This window comes from Felis catus, chromosome E3, assembly GCF_018350175.1.
Source record: "Felis catus isolate Fca126 chromosome E3, F.catus_Fca126_mat1.0, whole genome shotgun sequence".
NCBI lineage: Eukaryota > Metazoa > Chordata > Mammalia > Carnivora > Felidae > Felis > Felis catus.
Window position 1 is genome coordinate 30,988,428 of NC_058383.1, and position 18,978 is coordinate 31,007,405.

Below are 18,978 nucleotides of genomic sequence, written 5' to 3' on the forward strand. Positions count from 1 at the left end.
ACCGAGAATATGGCCGGCCGGCAGCAGGCGCTCAGCAAACATCAGTTACCTTTCCCCCTTCTGCAGAGGCCCACAGGGGATGAAGCTTTTTTCTCTGGGTTCCTTAAGCCCATGACATATTTAGTGAAGATAAATGCAACAGTAACACAGTCCTTCTCCACAACTGACCCCAACAGAGGGCCTCAAACGTGACTTGTCCGGGTCTTCTATCACTTGAGCAACTGGTGACCAGGCAAAATCATGCCCCCTTCCCCAGAATGTGGTAGAAGCAAAAGGCAGTTCACCTGCTCAACACCGAGTACCAAGGTGCAAGGGTGGGAGTGAGGCCTAAATCTCTCTCGCTACCGGCAGAAAGCACTGGTCTGCAGGCGCCTGAAGGCCCGAGCCCACGGCCGCTCTAGCCCCGAGGTGGCAATGACCGACCGAGAAGTCGTTGTGGCAGGGAGACCAGCGCTCACCTTCCCGCCCCAGGCTCAGCTGGGCACGGGCGCCTGGCTACTCTGGCTAATGGGCTCCAGGCAGAAGTCACACAGGTCCCTTCTGAGTCTCAGCCAAGGGCTGCTGCTCTGTGCCACTGCCACGCTAAGTGAGGAGGCCACAGTCTCCACCCGGTGTGGTCGCACAACAGGAGAGCCTCCGGCGGCCCAGGTTCCTGAGTGAGTTCATGGGGCAGAACACTCCTACCCTTGGCCGTGGACAGCTCGTGCTGGACATCGGTGTCAACGGAAGTGCGCTTTTATTACATTAAACCCCTGAGACTGGGGAGTGCTCATTACTGCAGCAGAACCAGGCCTATCCTAACACAATCCTTCCAGGTCACAAGCTTGGATGTCCCGGACTTGTGGGCCTGCAAGTCTGCAGAAGGGCACAAAGCCCGGAGAAGCATGTGAGAGGCTGCCTTACAACAAACACCCATGGGAAGTAGGGATCACGTTCCCCCCCTCATGGCCGAGGAAGCTAGATGGGACAGGTTACATCAACCTCTCCATTCCACACGTGTGCAAACATCTCCTCAGATGTGTGCAAGCTTTCTGCTTCACAGACGGAGATTCTGAAAACCTCTTTCGATGCCCCCGGCCAGGCGTGTGGTTTTAAACACCATCTGTACACGGAGGACCAATCACTGTAAATCTTCGGGGGAAGCCCGGATGCCCATATCCCACGGCCCGCCCATTTCCTTCAAAGTAAACGGCCTGAGAACCAAACCTGACTTTCCTCCCCTTGCAGATGTCCCCGTCAGACCGGATGACGATTCACTGCCTTCCATTTGCGTGGGCCAGAAACTCTGGAATCCTCCTAGGCTCCTCCTTCTCTTGTGGCCCATATGCAACCCAGAGCAAACTCAGACAGTTCTCCTTCCAAACCAAGTCTAGAACCGGCCGCCCTCCCTCTCACCGCTTCCCACCAGCACGCTGGTCCAAGTCACCACGCTGTCTCACCGGGACTCCTGCAAGAGTCCCTAGGTGGTCTCACCGCCCTCTGCCCTGCCCACCGTCCCCCTGCTTTCAACAGAGTGGCCAGTGCACCCGCACTGTCACTGCTCAAAATTCACCAGCAGCTCCCACATCACTCAGAGCTAAAGGCATGTCCCAACAAGGGCCTAGGAGGCCTGACCTGACCAGGCCCTTCCATCTCTGCCCTTGTCTCCTACCACGGCCCCGACACCGTTTCCGGCCTTATGGGCCTCGTTTCTGTTCTTTAAACACAAGGGCCTTTGCATAGGACTTTCCTCCCCCAGATACTTAACCACCTGGCTCATTGTCTCTTCCACCCGTGGACCTTTATTCCTGGCTTATCTCAGTATGACCTCGAATGTCCACACTGTACAAACTATTTCCCCTTACCCCCATCACTCCCCACCCCCGGTCTGATTCCGGTACAAGCCTGCCTATCAGCCGATTACGCATCTTCATGGTCACTTCATCCGCACAAGAAGGAGGCAACAGGAGGGCAGGGATTCTGGTGGTGTTCATTGCCATACCCCCAGGGCCCCAAACAGTGCCTGGCACACAGCAAGTGCTCCACAAGTGTGTGGAACACGTGGAGAGAGAGGAATATAAATCACTTCCAAGCATTTTTTAGATGTGAGCAATGTTAAATGTTTAAGTGTTAGAAAAGCAAATACTAGGGGCACCTGGGTGGCTCAGTTGGCTGAGCATCCGACTCTTGTTTTTGGCTCAGGTATTGATCTCAGGGCTCACGGGATGGAGCCTGGCACCCGGCTCTGCACTCGCGGTGTGAAACCTGCTTGGGATTGTCTCTTTCCCTCTCTCTCTGCCCCTCCCCTGCTGGCACACACACTCTCTCTCTCTCTTTCAACATAAACATTTTTTTTTAAAGGGAAGAAAAGAAAGGTGAATATGAGGCACCCCCACAGTTCCTTCCACAAAGAATGATCTGCACCCACCACCGCCAGCTGCAACGCAAGTTAGTGATGCAGACTGAATGTGTCCCCGGCCAAGAGTCCTATGTCCAAGCTTACCGAGCATGTGACGTCGTTATGAGGCGGGCCTTTGGGAGGGGACCGGTCATGAGGATGGAATCCCATGAATGGAATTCGGGCCTGTCTTCCACCATTCAGGCTGCTAGAACAGTATTTGGGTAAATTCCAAAAAACAAAAACCAAAACGTATTCCTCAACTGTTCTAGAGGCTGCAGGTCCCAGAGCAGGGTGACAGCAGGGCTGGGCTCTGGTGACGGCACTTCTCCGGGCAGCAGACTGACACTGCTCGCAGTGTGTGCTCGCAGGTGGAAGGGGCTGGGGGCTCTTGGGCATCTTTCATTGGGGCGCTAGCCTCCCTGCTGAGGACTCGTCCTTATGATCTAACCACCCCCCATAAGCCCCACTTCCGAATACCACCCCCGTGGGCACTAGGTTCTGGTGCAGGGGGGACACAAACGTTCAGACCATAGCGGTGTCCTTAGAGGAAGGAGCAGCAGAGCTTCCCGTCTCTCTCCACCGTGTGAGGAAACAGGAAGACGGTGTCTGCAAAGCAGGAGGTGGGCCCTCACCAAGACATGGACCCACTGGAGCCCTGACTGGGGACTTTCCAGCGCCCAAGGTCTGCTGCTCACACTGGGGTATCATTTCAGCAGCCTTAACAGACCCAGACAGCTCACTCAGGGGAAGAGGAGAGTCCCGTGTGGGGTGGGAACCATGAGCCTCAGGCCGTCGCCAGGATTCTCCTCTCTGGCTGGTGCAGCTCACACGGGTTCTGTCGATGGCGCCGGGACTCCTGGGTCCTATCCTGCGGGCAACATAGCTCAGCTCACCGAATCACCCACGGCAATGGGAAGGTGGCCCTCTCTTCTTTTGCCAGATCGTAGCGCTGAGCCTGCAACCTTACCTCTTCTGGTGCACTGGGGGCTCACGCTAGACCAGAGAAGGTGCGGTTCAGGCAGGGGCTGTGCTTTTGCTCACCGCTGTATCTCAGAGCCAAATCGTGGTGCCTGACACCGTTGAGGCTCAGAAATCACCAATAAAGGGATGGGGGGGGGGGAGGGTCACCAAAACAGTCCAGCAGGTGCAACCATCATGGCTGCCCTCATTCCTATCTGCTTACAGGACCTTCTTCCACATCAAAACTAAGCCTCTCTCTATGCCTGTTCCATGGGTTCTGGCACCTTCTGTGGTGATGTTTTACATGGACACCAGGGAAGCTTTCTGACCCAAGACTTTTGACGAGGGAAAGGAGGTGTGAGGTGAGCACAAAGGGGGCAGGCTTGCAGGCAGGGGGGCCTCAGGGCGGACCCACCTCCACGGCCCCCAGTGTGAGATGTGGCAGGCTGACAGAGCTTCTGGGCCTGGGGCTCCGCCCTGAAGGAGGGCGCTGATGCCTGATCACTGGGGGGTGTCGACGGTCAGACCGTGTACACAGAGCTCCAAGGACAGTGCCTGGGGTATTACAAGTGTACCACACACAAGAGTGAGGAACAAAGAAGAAAATAAAACAGAGGCCACCCGCTCCTGAATGCGGGCTTCCCAGAGGGCACACGCACTCACAGAGGCTGGTTCTGAAGCCAATGGAAAGTTCTGGAGCCTTTTCGACAGAGGCAGACGTGAATTTCCGAACGTGACATCATCTCTGGACCGTTCCCATGTTGGAGAAATCTCCCTGACACTCTGGGTCACCGACCCGGACCCCCCCAGGCACGAACCACGTCCAGCCCCACCCCGTCTGTGCCAATAGCCCATGCACTGCTTTCCTGAGGTCACGGCTCGCAACCTGCACAGGGAGGAACTGCGTCTGGCAGCCCACAAGGCAGACGCCTTCGGGGCTCTCTCGTCCAGAAGCCTCTACCCACCTGTCCACGGGGCGTGATCACTCTGCCTTCACACCTCAGCGGGCCACGCGTCTCCTACGGAGCGGCTCCTGCGGCCTCCACCTTGTGCCTGGATCCTTCTCTCCAGCCCTGGAAGCTCCCCCAGCTCAGGGACACTGTCAGGCTGACTTCAGTATAAATCCCGTGATGCCCGGCCCTCTGCACTGCACACAGGAGGCCCGCCAGGTTTGTGTCTGTGACTCAGGTACAGAGGACCAGGGCCAGGCACCTGCAGCCAGCGCAAAGACGACCAGTCCCAGCCCAATGGGAGAGCAAAACTCCTGATGTCGACCTTTACCCCTCAACAGGACAGGCTGCTCTGTAAGGCGGGGAGCTCCCTGTGACCACAAGATCGCTACAAGCAAAGGCTGGTCCCTGCCAACCCTCCCAGCCTATCCTCACACTTATTTTTGTTTTTAACTCACTACGCCCTGATACGATGGTCTCCCGGTCCCTCCGCTGAGCCCTGCCCCATCGCAGAGTCTCCCTCAAGCCTCCTTGCTCTTCCGTCCCATGACGGAGAACCCAGCGCACACATTACCTCCTGGGGGTGGTGTTCCCTGACCACCCCGTCTACAGAGCCTCTTCCCAACAAGACGGGGTTCTGTGCCCCTCGGGCCTTCAGGTCGCCCCTTCCCCTTACGTGTGGGCTGCATCCAGGGACGACTTCCGAATAGCTCATGGCACAAGTTCTGCGACCCCACCGCTAAGGGAAGTTACAGAAGACTGACCCCGTCTCGCTCTCACCCTCTCCGCCTCCCAGCGGCGGACACGTGTGAGCTGTCCTAAGGGGACACCCCAGTGACCAGGAACGGAGGGCTGTCTGCGGCCCCTGGCCAGCAAGGCCCTCAGGCCCAAAGGGGAACAGGCCGGCACATTCACAGACCGGATGGCAAACCTTGCCAACAGAACAACAAAATGTCTAAAACCACTAAGCGTGGGAGGCATTTGTTTGTTTTTTTTCGCACAGAAAAAAACCCCCTAGACTACCTTCTTGATTGGCGACTTGTTTTTAGTGTCTTCCCTGTGCTACGACATAAGCTCCAGAGAGGCAGGACCCAGTGTGGCTGGCGTGCCCGCCAAAGGCACTCGCCATCTGTGAAACGGAAACAACGCCAACAGAATTTCCGTGTCAGGTCAGAGCAGGACGTCTCTGGACTCCACTCCCTCCGGCGTCAGGGTTCTGGGACGTCGGCCACGCTTGGACGTGAGGCCCCAGCACAGTCCCCCGGGGGAGGGTCCTCACGGGGGCTCCGGCCATTGAAGCCAACACTCGAGCGAGCCCGGGAGACCGGTGGACACGGCAGACTGTGCCGGCCTTAGGTGAGTGGCGTCGCACAATCCTGTCACAAGTGGGGAGGACTCCTCCTCCCTCATTTAACCGACAAGAAAACGGAGACCCACGCTGCTCAAGTAACGGACAGCCACCTGCTGGTCAGACTCGAAGCCAGGTCTGTCTGATTCCCCACGTGGGGCACCTCCCTCCACACCAACCTGAACTTCACGTTCCTGCTTCGGCAAAGTTAGTCGGAAGGGAGAGGGCAGCTGTGCAGGCGTCCCCTGTCTCGCGCCATTTGTCCTGGAGAAGGCACGGGCGTGTGACCTCAGCACCGATACACTGAGGCAGGCGCGTGTTGCTTTGTAAGTCAGGCCAGAAACCAACAACTAAAACCGGTCTTTCAACACGACCCGCTGCTCTCCCAGGGGCACGAACACACCAACTGTCACTGGCTTCGGTACGGGAAACAGCAGTCATCCCAGGAGGACCCTGGGGATGGGCTGGGGGTGGGGACGGGGCTGGGCCCCATCAGGGCTCTGCCTGAGGGGGAGGTGTTCTAGGACCGGGACCACGTTGAGCCCGTGCCTGGCTGCAAAGGGAGGTAGGAGCTTCTCTCTACGGAAAGGATGCAGAGCCCCCACTCAGAGGAGCAGACTGGTCGACGCATTGACTGTGCCAAGGTAGGGTCTTCGGGGGAAAGCTGTGCCACTGCAGCAGGCACGACTGAACCAATACAGTGGCGAGAGCCACCATCGCCGCGTCTGCCCCATCCCTTGACAACACCTGACGCCCACACACACGGCCTCTGGCCTCCTGAAGGCGTCTCCCTGCCGTGAACTCTGCGAACGACCGCCCAGCACGGACTCCTCTTCCTCACGATGCAACCTGGACTTGCCTTTGCGGAATCCAGAAACTAAAACAAAAGGAGACCACGTGTCACTTGCTATGGAAATGACCGCAAACCAAGTCAACAGTCGAGGGCCGACTTCACGGGTAGGTGACCAGCGGGGTGGGCCCTTCACTCGGGGCTTGAAGCTCTGTGCTTAGCACCTTGAAATTCTTAGGAATTTCACCTGTGAACCGATGCTGAGTGAAGCGTGAGGGGCAGTGGGGTGTGTGCACGAGCAGAGGGACACGCGGAGTCCTGGCTGCCTGCTTCCCGGCCCCCACCTAGGAAGGGCCGCCAGGCTCCACTCCCGACGGGGCCCGCGTACGGCACAGGCCCGCGCAGGTCACGCCATGGCACTGGGCTCCTGGTGCCTGCGAGGGTCCACAGTCACAAGGAGTCTGAGGGTCCCCAAGGGAACGTCAGGTCCAAGGGCCAATAAAAACTTGAAAAACAACGCTGACAGGTCAAGAGAGAGAGAAAGGGTGGAAGGCAGGAAGACACTTTCATGCTACTTTTTCAACAAAGGCCTGCATTTTCATTCTGCACTGGGCCCTGCAGACCATGCAGCCGGCCATGCCAGGGGCAAAGGACAGATCCAAAGGAGGTATTTCTGTAACGCAGATGACGAGTTCTTATGAATCATCGAGTGAAACGGTCCCTGCCCCATTTCTCAACACAAGCATCTGTCAGGACTGATGCCGCCCCTATCCCAAGTGACTGGCTCAGGGACAGCCACATCACAGTGCAGGGGAAGGCAGGAGACGGCTGCAGAGGCTTCTGGAAAGACTGGTGGGCTCCACCTCCCTGCGGATGGTATGACCCGAGGCTGGGAGCTCCAGAGCTGCGAGGAGGTGCCGTCCAGGAACGGAGGTGCATACCCTGGGAGCTCAGCGGACAGCAGCGAGGGACGTGGGTGCCTCGGTGACCACTCCCGAGCTGCCGGACTGTGCCTCACCTGCCGCGGCCTTTTCTAGGACGTTCTGCAAAGACTGCTCTGTTCTGAAAGCAGAGTCAAAAATGGTGCCTTGGGAAAGGCAGACCCTCATTGGGAACCTTAAAAGATCTCCGGCTAGTAGCTCTGGGGACAACGTGGCACTGTGACGTGAACGGGGCTCTCGGAGGGAAGACAAACCTAGATCTGGATGCCAGCTCCATCACGTACTCGCTGACCCTGAACAGGTGACACAACTTACGTTCAATGTCATGTACTCAGGGTCCTTGTCTTATAAAAGAAGCTACTGCTAACTGCTGCCTAGGGTGGTTAAGAAGGTAAAATTGAGAGAAAACCCTCAAGGGCCTGGCCAAGCCTGGTTTTCAGTTACTGTTCAGTCCCTTTGCCTTCCGTGGCTTCCGCTAACGCCCGCCTCAGGGTACGGCTGAGGAAAGAGCACTTCCTTGCACGGCGGTCTTCTTCGACTACAACGGGAGGATCGAGGATTTGTCATTTGCCACCCTTTCAAAATACCTTTTTTTTTTTAATTTTTTTTTCAACGTTTATTTATTTTTGGGACAGAGAGAGACAGAGCATGAACGGGGGAGGGGCAGAGAGAGAGGGAGACACAGAATCTGAAACAGGCTCCAGGCTCCGAGCTGTCAGCACAGAGCCCGACGCGGGGCTCGAACTCACATACCGCGAGATCGTGACCTGAACCAAAGTCGGACGCTCAACTGACTGAGCCACCCAGGTGCCCCTCAAAATACCCTTTAAGGAAATACACAAGTCACTCGTTTCAGCACAAACCCCGGAAACAAAGAAAACACAGGATCGCAATCACTTTTCGATAAGAGAATAAAATTCTACGGTATTACAGTCAACACAATGAAAGCAGCAGCCAGTGAGACGGGCCAACACACGCAGGCCGATCTGAACAGATAAAGGGGAGGGCGAACAGAGCTTCACGTCCCCCACTGCAAGTTTTGGTTTCTGTTTTTTTGTTGTTTTTCCTGCCAAGAACGCTTCTGCAGTCAAATTCATTTCCGGCTCCCATGCCATCCTGGGATGCTGAGCAGAGACTGTGTTTTGAAAACCGTGACTCTACCTGTGTTACAGTGAAATCCAAAACAAAACTTGCTCCTTAAGAGCTGAAAGACTGCAACACTAGGTAATCTCAACCTTCTGCTTCCTGCTCTATGAACAGTCAGTGCCTCTGGGTCTCTGGTGCTGGTCTCCTTTAACTTGATCTGAAACGTAAATATTGTTTTTCTACCTCACTGAACGCCAACCGGTTCTTCTTCGAATATAATGGTTCAGCAAAGACAAAGTGTCCTCGCCCCCACACCTGCAATGTTTGTGAACGGAGGCAGGAGAGGGTGGAGGGGGCAGGTGCCACGGCCGGGTTAAAACCCCGATCCCGCCAGCTGCGAGCTGTATGAGCTTGGGCATGACGGATGCTCGCCAGGCCCTGACATCCTCGCAAGTGAGACCTGGATAACCGTGGTAGCCACAGGATGGGGCGACCATTCGAAGCAACTGACGCGATCTGAGTAAGGCACCGAGCGCTCCGACACCAGGACGCACGCTCTCGCAGCACTAGCGGCTACTACCGGGACGAATGAACACCGCTGCACGGGACCTTCTTTGACTGGCGAGCGAATTCTTCACCCAGCGACAGTTCCAAGTAAAACCGATTCTCCTCCATGTCTGTAAGAACCTTCCCACCACGCCCCAGGCCTGCCTGGAGTCCAAGGCTCTCAGAGACCTATGACCTACGGCCCAGCCGTGTAAGACCAACATGACTGAGCCCGGACGGTCCACAGAAATCATGCTTCCACGGGACATCATCACCGTGGGGATTGCTGCTGAGGGTCCTGCCGGCCTCTCCCCATTACAATTTAAGTCATTTCCCACAGAAAGAGGCAGGAGACAGCGGTCCATCTCCCTAGAGGCACCTTGGCAGATTCCATTCTCTGGCACATAGTTGCTCAATCAATGTTGAGTGAATGACATACCTCCAAGTCTGTATATAAAATCAAACCTGAGAAACTCTTGCTTTAAAAGGGCTTGGGAGGCTGATTACTTAAAGCAAATGCCCACAGGGGCCGGGCAGGTAAACAGCTACACAATCAGGCCAGACAGGGGACCACCTCCTAGAGAAGGGGCAGCAGATATTTAGCCCCAAGCAAGCACAGACCCACTCCTGATGGATATTTCCACATTTTTTCAAGAGAAATTGGAATTCAAAGATTTTTGGGGAATGTCTTGGTTGCTGAACGTTGTCAGTAAAATCAATTAAACATTTTTTAAGTTTAGGGGCACCTGGGTGGCTCAGTCGGTTGAGCATCCGACTTCAGCTCAGGTCACAATCTCGTGGTCCTTGAGTTCAAGGCCCACGTCCGGCTCTGTGCTGACAGCTCAGAGCCTGGAGCCCGCTTAGGATTCTGTGTCTCCTTCTCTCTCTTCCCCTCCCTCGCTTGCACCCTCTCTCTCAAAAATAAACAAACATTTAAAAAACTTCAAAATAAAAAGGCCTGTGAACAAGCCCTTACACTGGAGCTGCCCCAAGTTAAGAAGGTTCATCCATGCTGTGCTTCCTTTTGAAACAGCCCATCCCAAAGATCTCCTGAGGGAGGGTTTTAAATCAACATCCACATCCTGTCATGCCACTCTTCAGCCAGAACTTTTAAAAATGTGGAAGGGGGGTTTCAGAAGAGACACTCTCTTTGAAATACAATTTACTCCTTATTTCTTTTCGGCTGAAAGCAATGATCCCTTTGTTTTTATCTTTCCTAAAAGGGTCTCTGAAAAATGACCACCCCCCGCCCCCCCGCCAATGGTTAACCAACAGACCCACCAGCTACACGAGGAAGGAAGCACTCCCACCACACAGCATTACGGGCAGGGAAATGACAGCGAAAGGCACGGGGCACAGGCAGGCCGGTGCATCCAGTCCAGGGGCTGCTGTTAAGACTCTGCCGGGGCTCTCAGGACAACCCGACGGCTCTGGTTAAACGTGCTCTTTCCGCAATCAACATGCAAGAGCCACGCGACATCACGGGAGCGCCCCACTCCTGCCCAGTCCCCCGAACGCAAGCTCTGTGGCGGGTGCGGGAAGCGGTCCAAGGAGGGCCTTACCACCTGCTCGGGAGGAAATCCTCATCAGAGGATACTGTGACAAAGACAGACAGAGATGTGAAGTCAGACAGGACTGGGTCTGGACCTGGACCGTGAGCCCCCCAGGAGGGAAGTTCTCGTTGGCAGCAACAAGCCCAGCTCCTGCATTACTGCAGAGCCACCACGGGCACCTGACGAAAAGGTGCTGAATGAATGAATGAATGAATGAATGTGGTCTGACCTCCTCACTTTGTCATCTCATGTCACTGGTGGAATAACATCACCTCTCTGAGCTTCAGGTTTATTATCTCTTAAACGGGAAAAACACCACCACCATACACACAGCAGTCAGGGGACGACACAACAGGGCGCCCGGCACTCCCCAGGTGTCACACATTCGCCTGCCTCCTTCCTTCCGTTCCCTCTGTGTGAACAGGCACAGACACCTGCAGAAGCATAGCCGGGAGGGTCTCAGAGCTGGCCCCTCAGGAGAGGAGCTGCACCGGCTGGAGGTGAAGCTTGAAGGACCAGAGCAGGTATCTCAAGGAAGAAGGAGGGTGGCTGAAGCCAAGAGAAAGTCAAAGAAAAGCAGACAGGACTGTGAGGGCTGAGGAAGAGTCTGCAGAAAAAGTGTGCAAAAAGGCAAGTGACACAGGTCAGGCTGAGTGAGTGACGCAGAGACAGGGTGCCCATCCAGGGGCTGCCGGTGCTGGTGAACGCGAAAGGCGGGCCTAGAGCTGGTGCCCTCACGAGCCAGAAGCGTCTGCTGAAGGATCCCGGGGGAGCCCAGAGCCACCCCACCAAGCTCCAGGTCTTTCTCAAGTTTTTAGACCATGGCCTTCACTATGATCGGGACGGGAGAGGGTTTGAAGGCCTTATTCCAACAGGCAAAAGGGATACACGGAGAACAACACACATTTTTAAAATACTGCCAATGAAGCTGCTTTAACCAGACATTCCTGACAGGCGCGATCACTAAGGAGCTTCTCGGCTACAAGCAAATGTTAAATGTTCCCCAACTTCTGTGGAAAAGGATGGTGCTTCATGCAAAGAAAAACCAGAGGCAGCCGTGTGGCAACGAGGCCAGGACAGGCACACCTGCGTGCACCTGTCGGAGGCACACGCACACACACACCCCTGGTTCTGAGCCAGACTACACGTTCATCCTCCTGGACCATCACACTTTATCCCAAGAGGAACGGTAACAATGTTGATGACAGCAGTAGCAACCAAAGTAACGAACGCTTATGCTACAAATGGCTTAATTATCATCCCGTCCTGAGAAAGGTCTTCTGTTGCTCCCATTTCGCAGACGGGGAAAGTGAGGCTCGGGGAAGCTAAAGAACATGCCCACAATGACCCAGCATAGGTGATATAACACCCACGCTGCTAGCACCTGTATGGAAGACAACCTGCTTCCGATGCTTCTCAGAACAAGAATTAATTAGTTAGTTAGTTAATTCTGGGGCAGCCTCCAATCCTTTTTCGGCACACCTAAGTCAAAGCAACCTGTGCCCAAGGAGACCGACCTGGAGCACAGAGAGAAGGCACTAGTCTTTCTTCCACCCTGTTAGGGCGGAACCTTCCTCCATGCAGGAGGTTCTGAGAACGAAGCCCAACCAAGTCCGGCAGCCTGGGAAGTCGGTCTCAAGAGCAGCTGAGGCCAAGACGCTGTTTCTGGAGAAGGCCGGGCAGGCCTGGCACGTGGGCCCTACCCGTACCCAGCTCCCGTGCGCCCGGGCCCAAGGTGGGAGGCTGTGGGGCAAAGCCACAGCCCTCTGCCAAGTACGGATGCAGCTGTGGACCAAGAGGCTGAGGCTGGCTTCCCAGGCCCAAGATCAACTGAACTGTTCTCAGCTTGTGGAAGGCGGATGAGGAATCCTCTGGTAGCCTGTGAGAAGAGGGAGCGGGCGTGGGGTGGACACCCATGTTCTGTATCCAAGACTTGGCCCGAATCTTAACGAAGGAAGGAAACGCGGGGAGCAAGCCTTTCCTTTCAAAGATAAAACTGCCCCCAAACTTACCCCACTGAGTAATGAGAATCCGTGGCTAGAAATATTTGACGTGACTTCCCGAGAGCCGGGGTGCTGACATCAGCTCCAGAGCCTGCCACAGGCACAGGCACAGGCACGGAGAGCTGGAACTTGAGCGGTGGTGAAGAACCAGGGCTCTGGGATTCGGCCGCCCGGCCCGGCTACCTGCCTGGAGGTCACCTGAGGCCGCTATTTGAACTCTCCAAGACTCAGTTTCCGTAGTGGTGACTACGCCCGCCTATCTCCCAGAGCGGTCGGATTACATGGTGCACGTCTTACAGAAAGTCTGGCTCCAAGATGCACTGCAGGGGCCTTAGCCATTATTGTCTGGAACCACCAAGCCCATTCCACAGATGAGGCACGTGAGGCCCAGGGAGGTTACGTCACTTGTTCAAGGCCCCGGCGGAGATGGGGGGGGGGGGGGGTCACTGTTTCCTAGGCAACATCTCTGTACCAGCTCCCTCGTAAGTCCCAACATCGCCACGAGGTCAGAACTACCGTCCCCGTTCTACGGACACAGACCAGAGCCCGTGACAAACTACGGCAAACTACCACCCACGGGCCAGATCCAGTCTGTGGCCCGTGTCCCTACACAAAGTTTTATGGGGACACAGCCACGGCCATCCGTTTACATACTGTTTACGGTGTGCGTCACAATGACAGGGCCCACAGGGCCCGCAAAGCCTACCACACGTCCCATCTGGCTCCTCAGAGGAAAAGTCGACCCACCCCTGGCTGAGAGTAACGGGCAGGTGGTGGCTGGGAGGTTCGCTAGTGCGCCCAGGCCAGCACAGCAAGGAGAGCGGGAACTTGGCCACCAGGCCAACCCTGAGCGCCATCTGGACTCTACCACTCCCGCTGCGTGACCGGAGGTGAAAGACCAATCGTCTAGTCGTCCTGTACTGGTTTCTTCACGTGTGCGACACGGATAAGACCAGCCAAGGGTGTCCCGGCCTCAGCACCGCTAACGTTTGGGGCTCGACAGTTCCTTGCTGTGAGGTGTCCTGTGCATTGTAGGATGTTAGCGGCATCCCTGGCCTCTACTCATGGGGCCAGTGGCACCCCCTCCCAACGTTGCCACATGTCCCCTGGGGCACAGTCACCACCACCTGCCACCACCACACAAAGAATCCTCAGGCTGGCCGGTCACAGGCACGGGCGCGAGGTGGGCCGGGCGGACTGAGCCCTCTGCGTGGGCCCTGAGCCTGGAGTCCTCATCCGTGGTAGCGGGTGGCTAGGAAAGCTTAGCGAGGTGGCATCTGAGGACGAGAACCCAGGGCCACTGGAGGCATCCACTGGTGGCATTTTTAGACGGAGCAGGGGTATATTCTCACGATTTTCATCGTGCTACTCAGTGACATCTACTTGGGTCAAAAGGGTGAGGTGGGCCAGCTGGGGACCAGATCACACGTTTACGTCTGTCTGTGGGAGAAGGCCCTGCGTAACCCAACTCAGGACGGCACCTGGCACGCACCCCATTCTCAGACTGGAGCCCCGCAGGACACACAGGCACCCTCAAGGATGCCAACATCTGAATCCCTCTGGGAAGAGAGCCCTTTGTCAAGGGTAAGAATGAGGAAGGAACACGCTGAAAAACATGAGTTCCGTCTTTCCATGTTGGCTCAACAGGCAAGGGCCGCTCCGCAGGTGAGCACACGTCTCTAGACGGCCCTCTTGAGGGACATAAAGCAGGACTCGGTGCCAGGGAACCGTGAACTCGAGAAGGCCGACACCATCCAGGGAAGTGTGCTCCCCATTTGGCAAGCGGAGACGCTAAAATAACGTATGTTCCTGTTTACTGCACAGGCCTGTGCTCGATACAAATCACTCGGGTCATTTGTGCCACCGAAACACACCATCACAGAAGCCACCGGGATCCAAGTTATCTTCACGTGACAACTCTGTTCAGCGCGTGGGATTCATTGGCCAGGACTCCGCCAAGGGCCCGACTACATAATCCAGGCAGCCAGAGCTCCCCGCTCTTACGGCGTGTGAGCGGGCGTCAGCTGCCGGGGCAGCCTGACACCTCCATCCTGTCTACTGTCACAGCACGAAGGTTTTGGGAAACCGTCATCTGCCCACCCCCAATGTGCACGACGGCAGCCCCAGCTGGGGTCCCACCGGCCCCTGCCCCCACCAAGACCCCATCCCACGCCTTCAGCTGGACTTATGGAGCTGCCAGGACGGAAGCCTGGAGCCCCTGCCACGTGAAGCCTGCTGAGAACAACACCAGGGTGAGGGAGCGAGCTAGGAGAGGCAGGGAGGTGGCGTCCTCGTCCGTCGCCGGGGCACCCGTATCCAGCCACCGCCCCTCCAAGAGTCCTTTATGGGCGCCAATCAACTTGGCTGCAAGAGCGCCAAAATCGTGTTAGGACAGGTCTCTGGCAACCGTAACAACAAGGAGCCGAGCGAGTGAGATGCATCCGTGAAGAGTAAGATCCAAGCACAGTCAGCAGAGCTGTGACAGAAGGGGAATCTGGTTTAGCGGACGCCCAAGGGAAGGGACCGACAAGCCTCCTCAGGAGAGGCTTGAACGTGGCGAGACAAGGGAGGGGGGACCGAGGAGTCAGAGCGCCGGGTCCTCCGGGGACACAGAACCACAAATCCCAAGCATACCGGAACCAGGCACGCTCCACAAAGCCTTGCCGTCCACAGTCTCCCCCGGGGCCGAGAGCGAAGAGCTTCGGGGCCGGGCCCACAGCCCGTACTTCTGCTTTCTGAGTGCTGCTGCCAGCACAGAAAATGGGGTCACTGGGGATACGAGGCGGCCAAAAGCTTGCTATTTCGCTTGTAGAAGAACTCTCTTTACATTTGCTAAGCTGCTCGGAACCATCGTGGGGTCCATTTCGAGAGTAGCTGCTTTAACGAACGCTTTTTATCAGAAAGACCAAGGGATGCTAACAAGCCAGAAGCATCTATGGTGGAGAGAAATAATGCTAGTAGTAAAACGACAAAAGCCAATAGTCACAACGAAGCAGCTAACATTCACGGAGGCGTTCTCGGCGGGAGCTGTGGAGGTACACACACTGTAAGGTCGATGAGGAAAGGGAGGCTCGGCCAAGTGGCGGCCCGCCCCAGAGCATGCAGGGAGTACAGCCCGGCCAGTCTGACCCCACGACGCTCGCTGCTATGCCACCAGGTGGCGGTGTCTGGGTGGGGCTGAGCTTCCTCGGGGAGGTCCTGGGGGAGCCAAGAGGATGCTGCTGTGACCCGGGCTGGAGGCACAAAGGGCTCGATCTACCCGGCGGCGTTCAGTGGAGTGTTGTTCAGACCTAATCCGGAAGGGTCGCCTCAATGGAGTGAGCCCAGCAGGTGGCCCAACTGGGGGCCCTTCCTCCCTGCCCTCCCTCCCTACATCAATGCACTCGAATTCGAAGGTTTCTGTGCACTCTGTCTCACAAAGAGTTTTTAGGCACTTAGAGATTCCTTCCACCTGTTGTGGGCTGAACTGCGTGTGCCCCAGCCCCACCACCCCAATCTTAGGTTGAAATCCTAACACTCCGGACCAGAGAAGGCAACTGCTACAGACAGTATCTTTAAAGAGGTGATTAAGGGGGCACCTGGGTGGCTCAGTCGGTTGAGTGGCCGACTTCAGCTCAGGTCATGATTTCGCGGTCCGTGAGTTAGAGAGCCCTGCGTCAGGCTCTGTGCTGACAGCTCAGAGCCTGGAGCCTGCTTCTGATTCTTTGTCTCCCTCTCTCTGACCCTCCCCTGTTCATGCTCTGTCTCTCCCTGTCTCAAAATTAAAAATAAAAAAATGTTAAATTGTTTAAAAAAAAAAAAGAGGTGATTAAGGTAAAAACGGGTCCCTGGGATGGACCCTAATCCACCTGGTGAGAGATTAGGTGTCCTTGTGAGAGATTAGGACAGTGACACGCATGGAGGGATGGCGAGGAGAAGGTGGCCATCTGCAAGCCAAGCAAAGAGGCCTCAGAAGCAACGGGCACGGATGACACCTTGATCTTGGACTTCCTGGCCTCCAGAATCGGTAAAAAATACATGCCAACTGTTTAAGCACCCTTTGTCACCCTTTGCTACTTTGTCACGGCAGCCCGAGCCAACAAATACATGGTCTCTTCTGCTCAACTGGAGGAGCTCCCATCCTGCTGCGAAGGCTAAAAGCCCCCAGAAGCCTGGGGGGACCCCATCATCTACACAGGCATCTGGAGAGCGAGGGGACGTTCTGTCATAAACGCCGACCAAGGGTAAGTGTCACCAAGAGAGGAGCCTTGAAATCCCACCCTGTGGGGAGAGACCTGCCTGGACAGGCCGACAGGATCACCCTCCAGTTCTCTGTCGCAGCAGCCCAGCCCACAGGATCCCCCCGCCCCCACAACCCCAGTTCTCTGTCGCAGCAGCCGGGAGCTCCCATCAGCCCAGCACGGAGCTGCAAGGCTTTGTCTCTCCCCACCTGCAGCAGCCGCTGCCACCCCCTAGTCCAGCATGTCCCAAATGTCCCTGACAGTGGCTCACAGTGACAAATACACTGGGCTCCACCTAACTAGGGCTGCCACATGGACCCCCGCTGAGCACACACACACTCGCGCACATGCACACACACAAACAACACGCACACCCCCCACGTGGCTTCAGGCCTCTGTGCCTCCCGTACCACACACCCCACGTAGGTACTATAATATTATCCCCATTTCCGCCCAAGAAACCTGAAGCACTTCTCCAGGGTGGCAGACAAGGGAGTGACCTAGATTCCCCCCCCGAGGCCACAGAGTCCAGGCTCTGTGGGGGGGGGGGGGGGGGTCGGCAAACTCCGGTCCGTGGGCCAAACCCAGCCCCGCTGTTTGTGCGCGTAAAATTCTCCTGAAACACAGCCCGGCCCATCTGTGTCTGTGTGGTCTATAGGAGCCTGTCTACAGAGTAGATACATGCAGCAAAGACCTTCTGTCCGTTAGGCGGAACTTAGTTATTATCTGGCCCTTTTCAGAAAGTCTGCCGGCCTTGTCTAGACAAGGGACCCCACACCCTGTCCACCCAATTCAACCTTCCCAGGACTCTCCCCAACCCTCACATCCAGAGGGGGGTGGGAAAGAAGGAAAACACAAAAATTGTATTTAAATATAATCCAACTGATGAACTAAAGAGAAAGCAAATTTCTCTAGATTCTTTTGTTCTCAGAAATTGCCAAGATGTCAACGGCGCACAAGATAATAAATAAGAAGAACCAGCAAAGTGCCTCCCAAGTATTTAATTAAAGCATTTTATCTGCTTCGCCACCTGGGAACAATGGGCCACAGGTTGATAGATCAAGTCTAAACCTTAATGTTGAATTCTTGGTTTTATAAAGTGCTTGTCACAACCTTAATATTACTTAAGTGTAGCTTTTTTTCCCCGTTGTTATTAATTAGGTTTTCCCTAACAGTCAGTATCACAATTACCCTTCCAAGAAGAGCTACCAGAATGCATTTCACTAATTTTTGCAAAGCAAACCTTTTCCAAATCCCCTTACGAGGGCTCTCTAATGCCCCCTTCAGGCACAGTCTCCTTGCCAAATTGAAATCTGCCAGGACACTGAGCAAATACATGTCCTGTGACCTTCCAACAAGGCCGCTCCTTTTCACAAACGCCTTTCAGAAGGGGCGGACGGGAAGGGCTATGGTCAGAATGTAGGCATTTCAGACTTTTCTCCCCTCTTCCCAGAGAGGGGCCTGCAGATGTGCAAAAAGGGGACAGAGTGCCAGTGGACGACACATTTTTGCAAAGGAAACACAGTTAAAACTTTGGGATAGTTGGATGTTTTCAGTACCTTTTCTGAGGTGGCTGTTCCACAATGTTGCTGTGATGTGTCTACCGTCACAGGGGATTATACGCAGGGCCAGGAGGAGAAAGAGAACCTTCTGGGTGAAGTCGCTCTGAGCTTGAGTCCTGGCTGAGACTCTGAGGCTGCCGTCTCTGCTGCTCTCCTCTCTCTCGATGGCTGGCATTATCTGATGCTGTTACAGGGGCTTTAGGATGCTTGGGGGGCTTAGGTCATTTCCCAGATAGATGGATCACTAGGTCAGCAGGAGCACCTGCCAGCTCTGAGCTGTGTTCATGGCACTGGTTACCACCAAAGGGGCTAGGAGATGAGCAAGAAGCTAAGAATTGAACTCTAAGGTCAACGATGTGGCGACAACAAGGAGGATGAAATGGGTAAGAGATGGGCTCAGACCACAGAGTGCCCATAGCCTTGGCTCGCCCAGTCTATCTTCGAGAAAGAGAACAGCAGCCAGGTGCCAGCACTGAAATGCCAAAAACATACCCACAGAGCAAGAATCAGTTGGAGCTGGAGGAGGGTCAACCTCTTAGGACATTCCTCTCTCTCTCTGTTCTCCATCCCCGTGGAACGCCGCCAGCCTGGACCCTCTGCACTGCCAGGGCCTGCCTTCCCAGCTCCCTAGGACCAGCT

At 55.6% G+C, this 18,978-nt stretch overlaps 1 protein-coding gene across 5 annotated transcripts in view; it reads right to left on the minus strand.

Annotated features, from left to right (window-relative positions):
• The window catches only part of SNX29 (sorting nexin 29), a 499,225-nt gene that overhangs the window by 189,441 nt on the left and 290,806 nt on the right, over positions 1–18,978 (minus strand). The window contains exon 16 of one of the 5 annotated variants that reach the window (XM_045048368.1): positions 1,933–6,515. The exons of the other annotated variants lie outside the window; for them this stretch is intronic. Within the exon in view, the coding sequence (XP_044904303.1) occupies positions 6,159–6,515 (357 nt within the window). The 3' untranslated portion in view covers positions 1,933–6,158. Of the gene's footprint in view, positions 1–1,932; positions 6,516–18,978 lie in introns of those variants that run through there. 5 annotated transcript variants of the gene reach the window in all.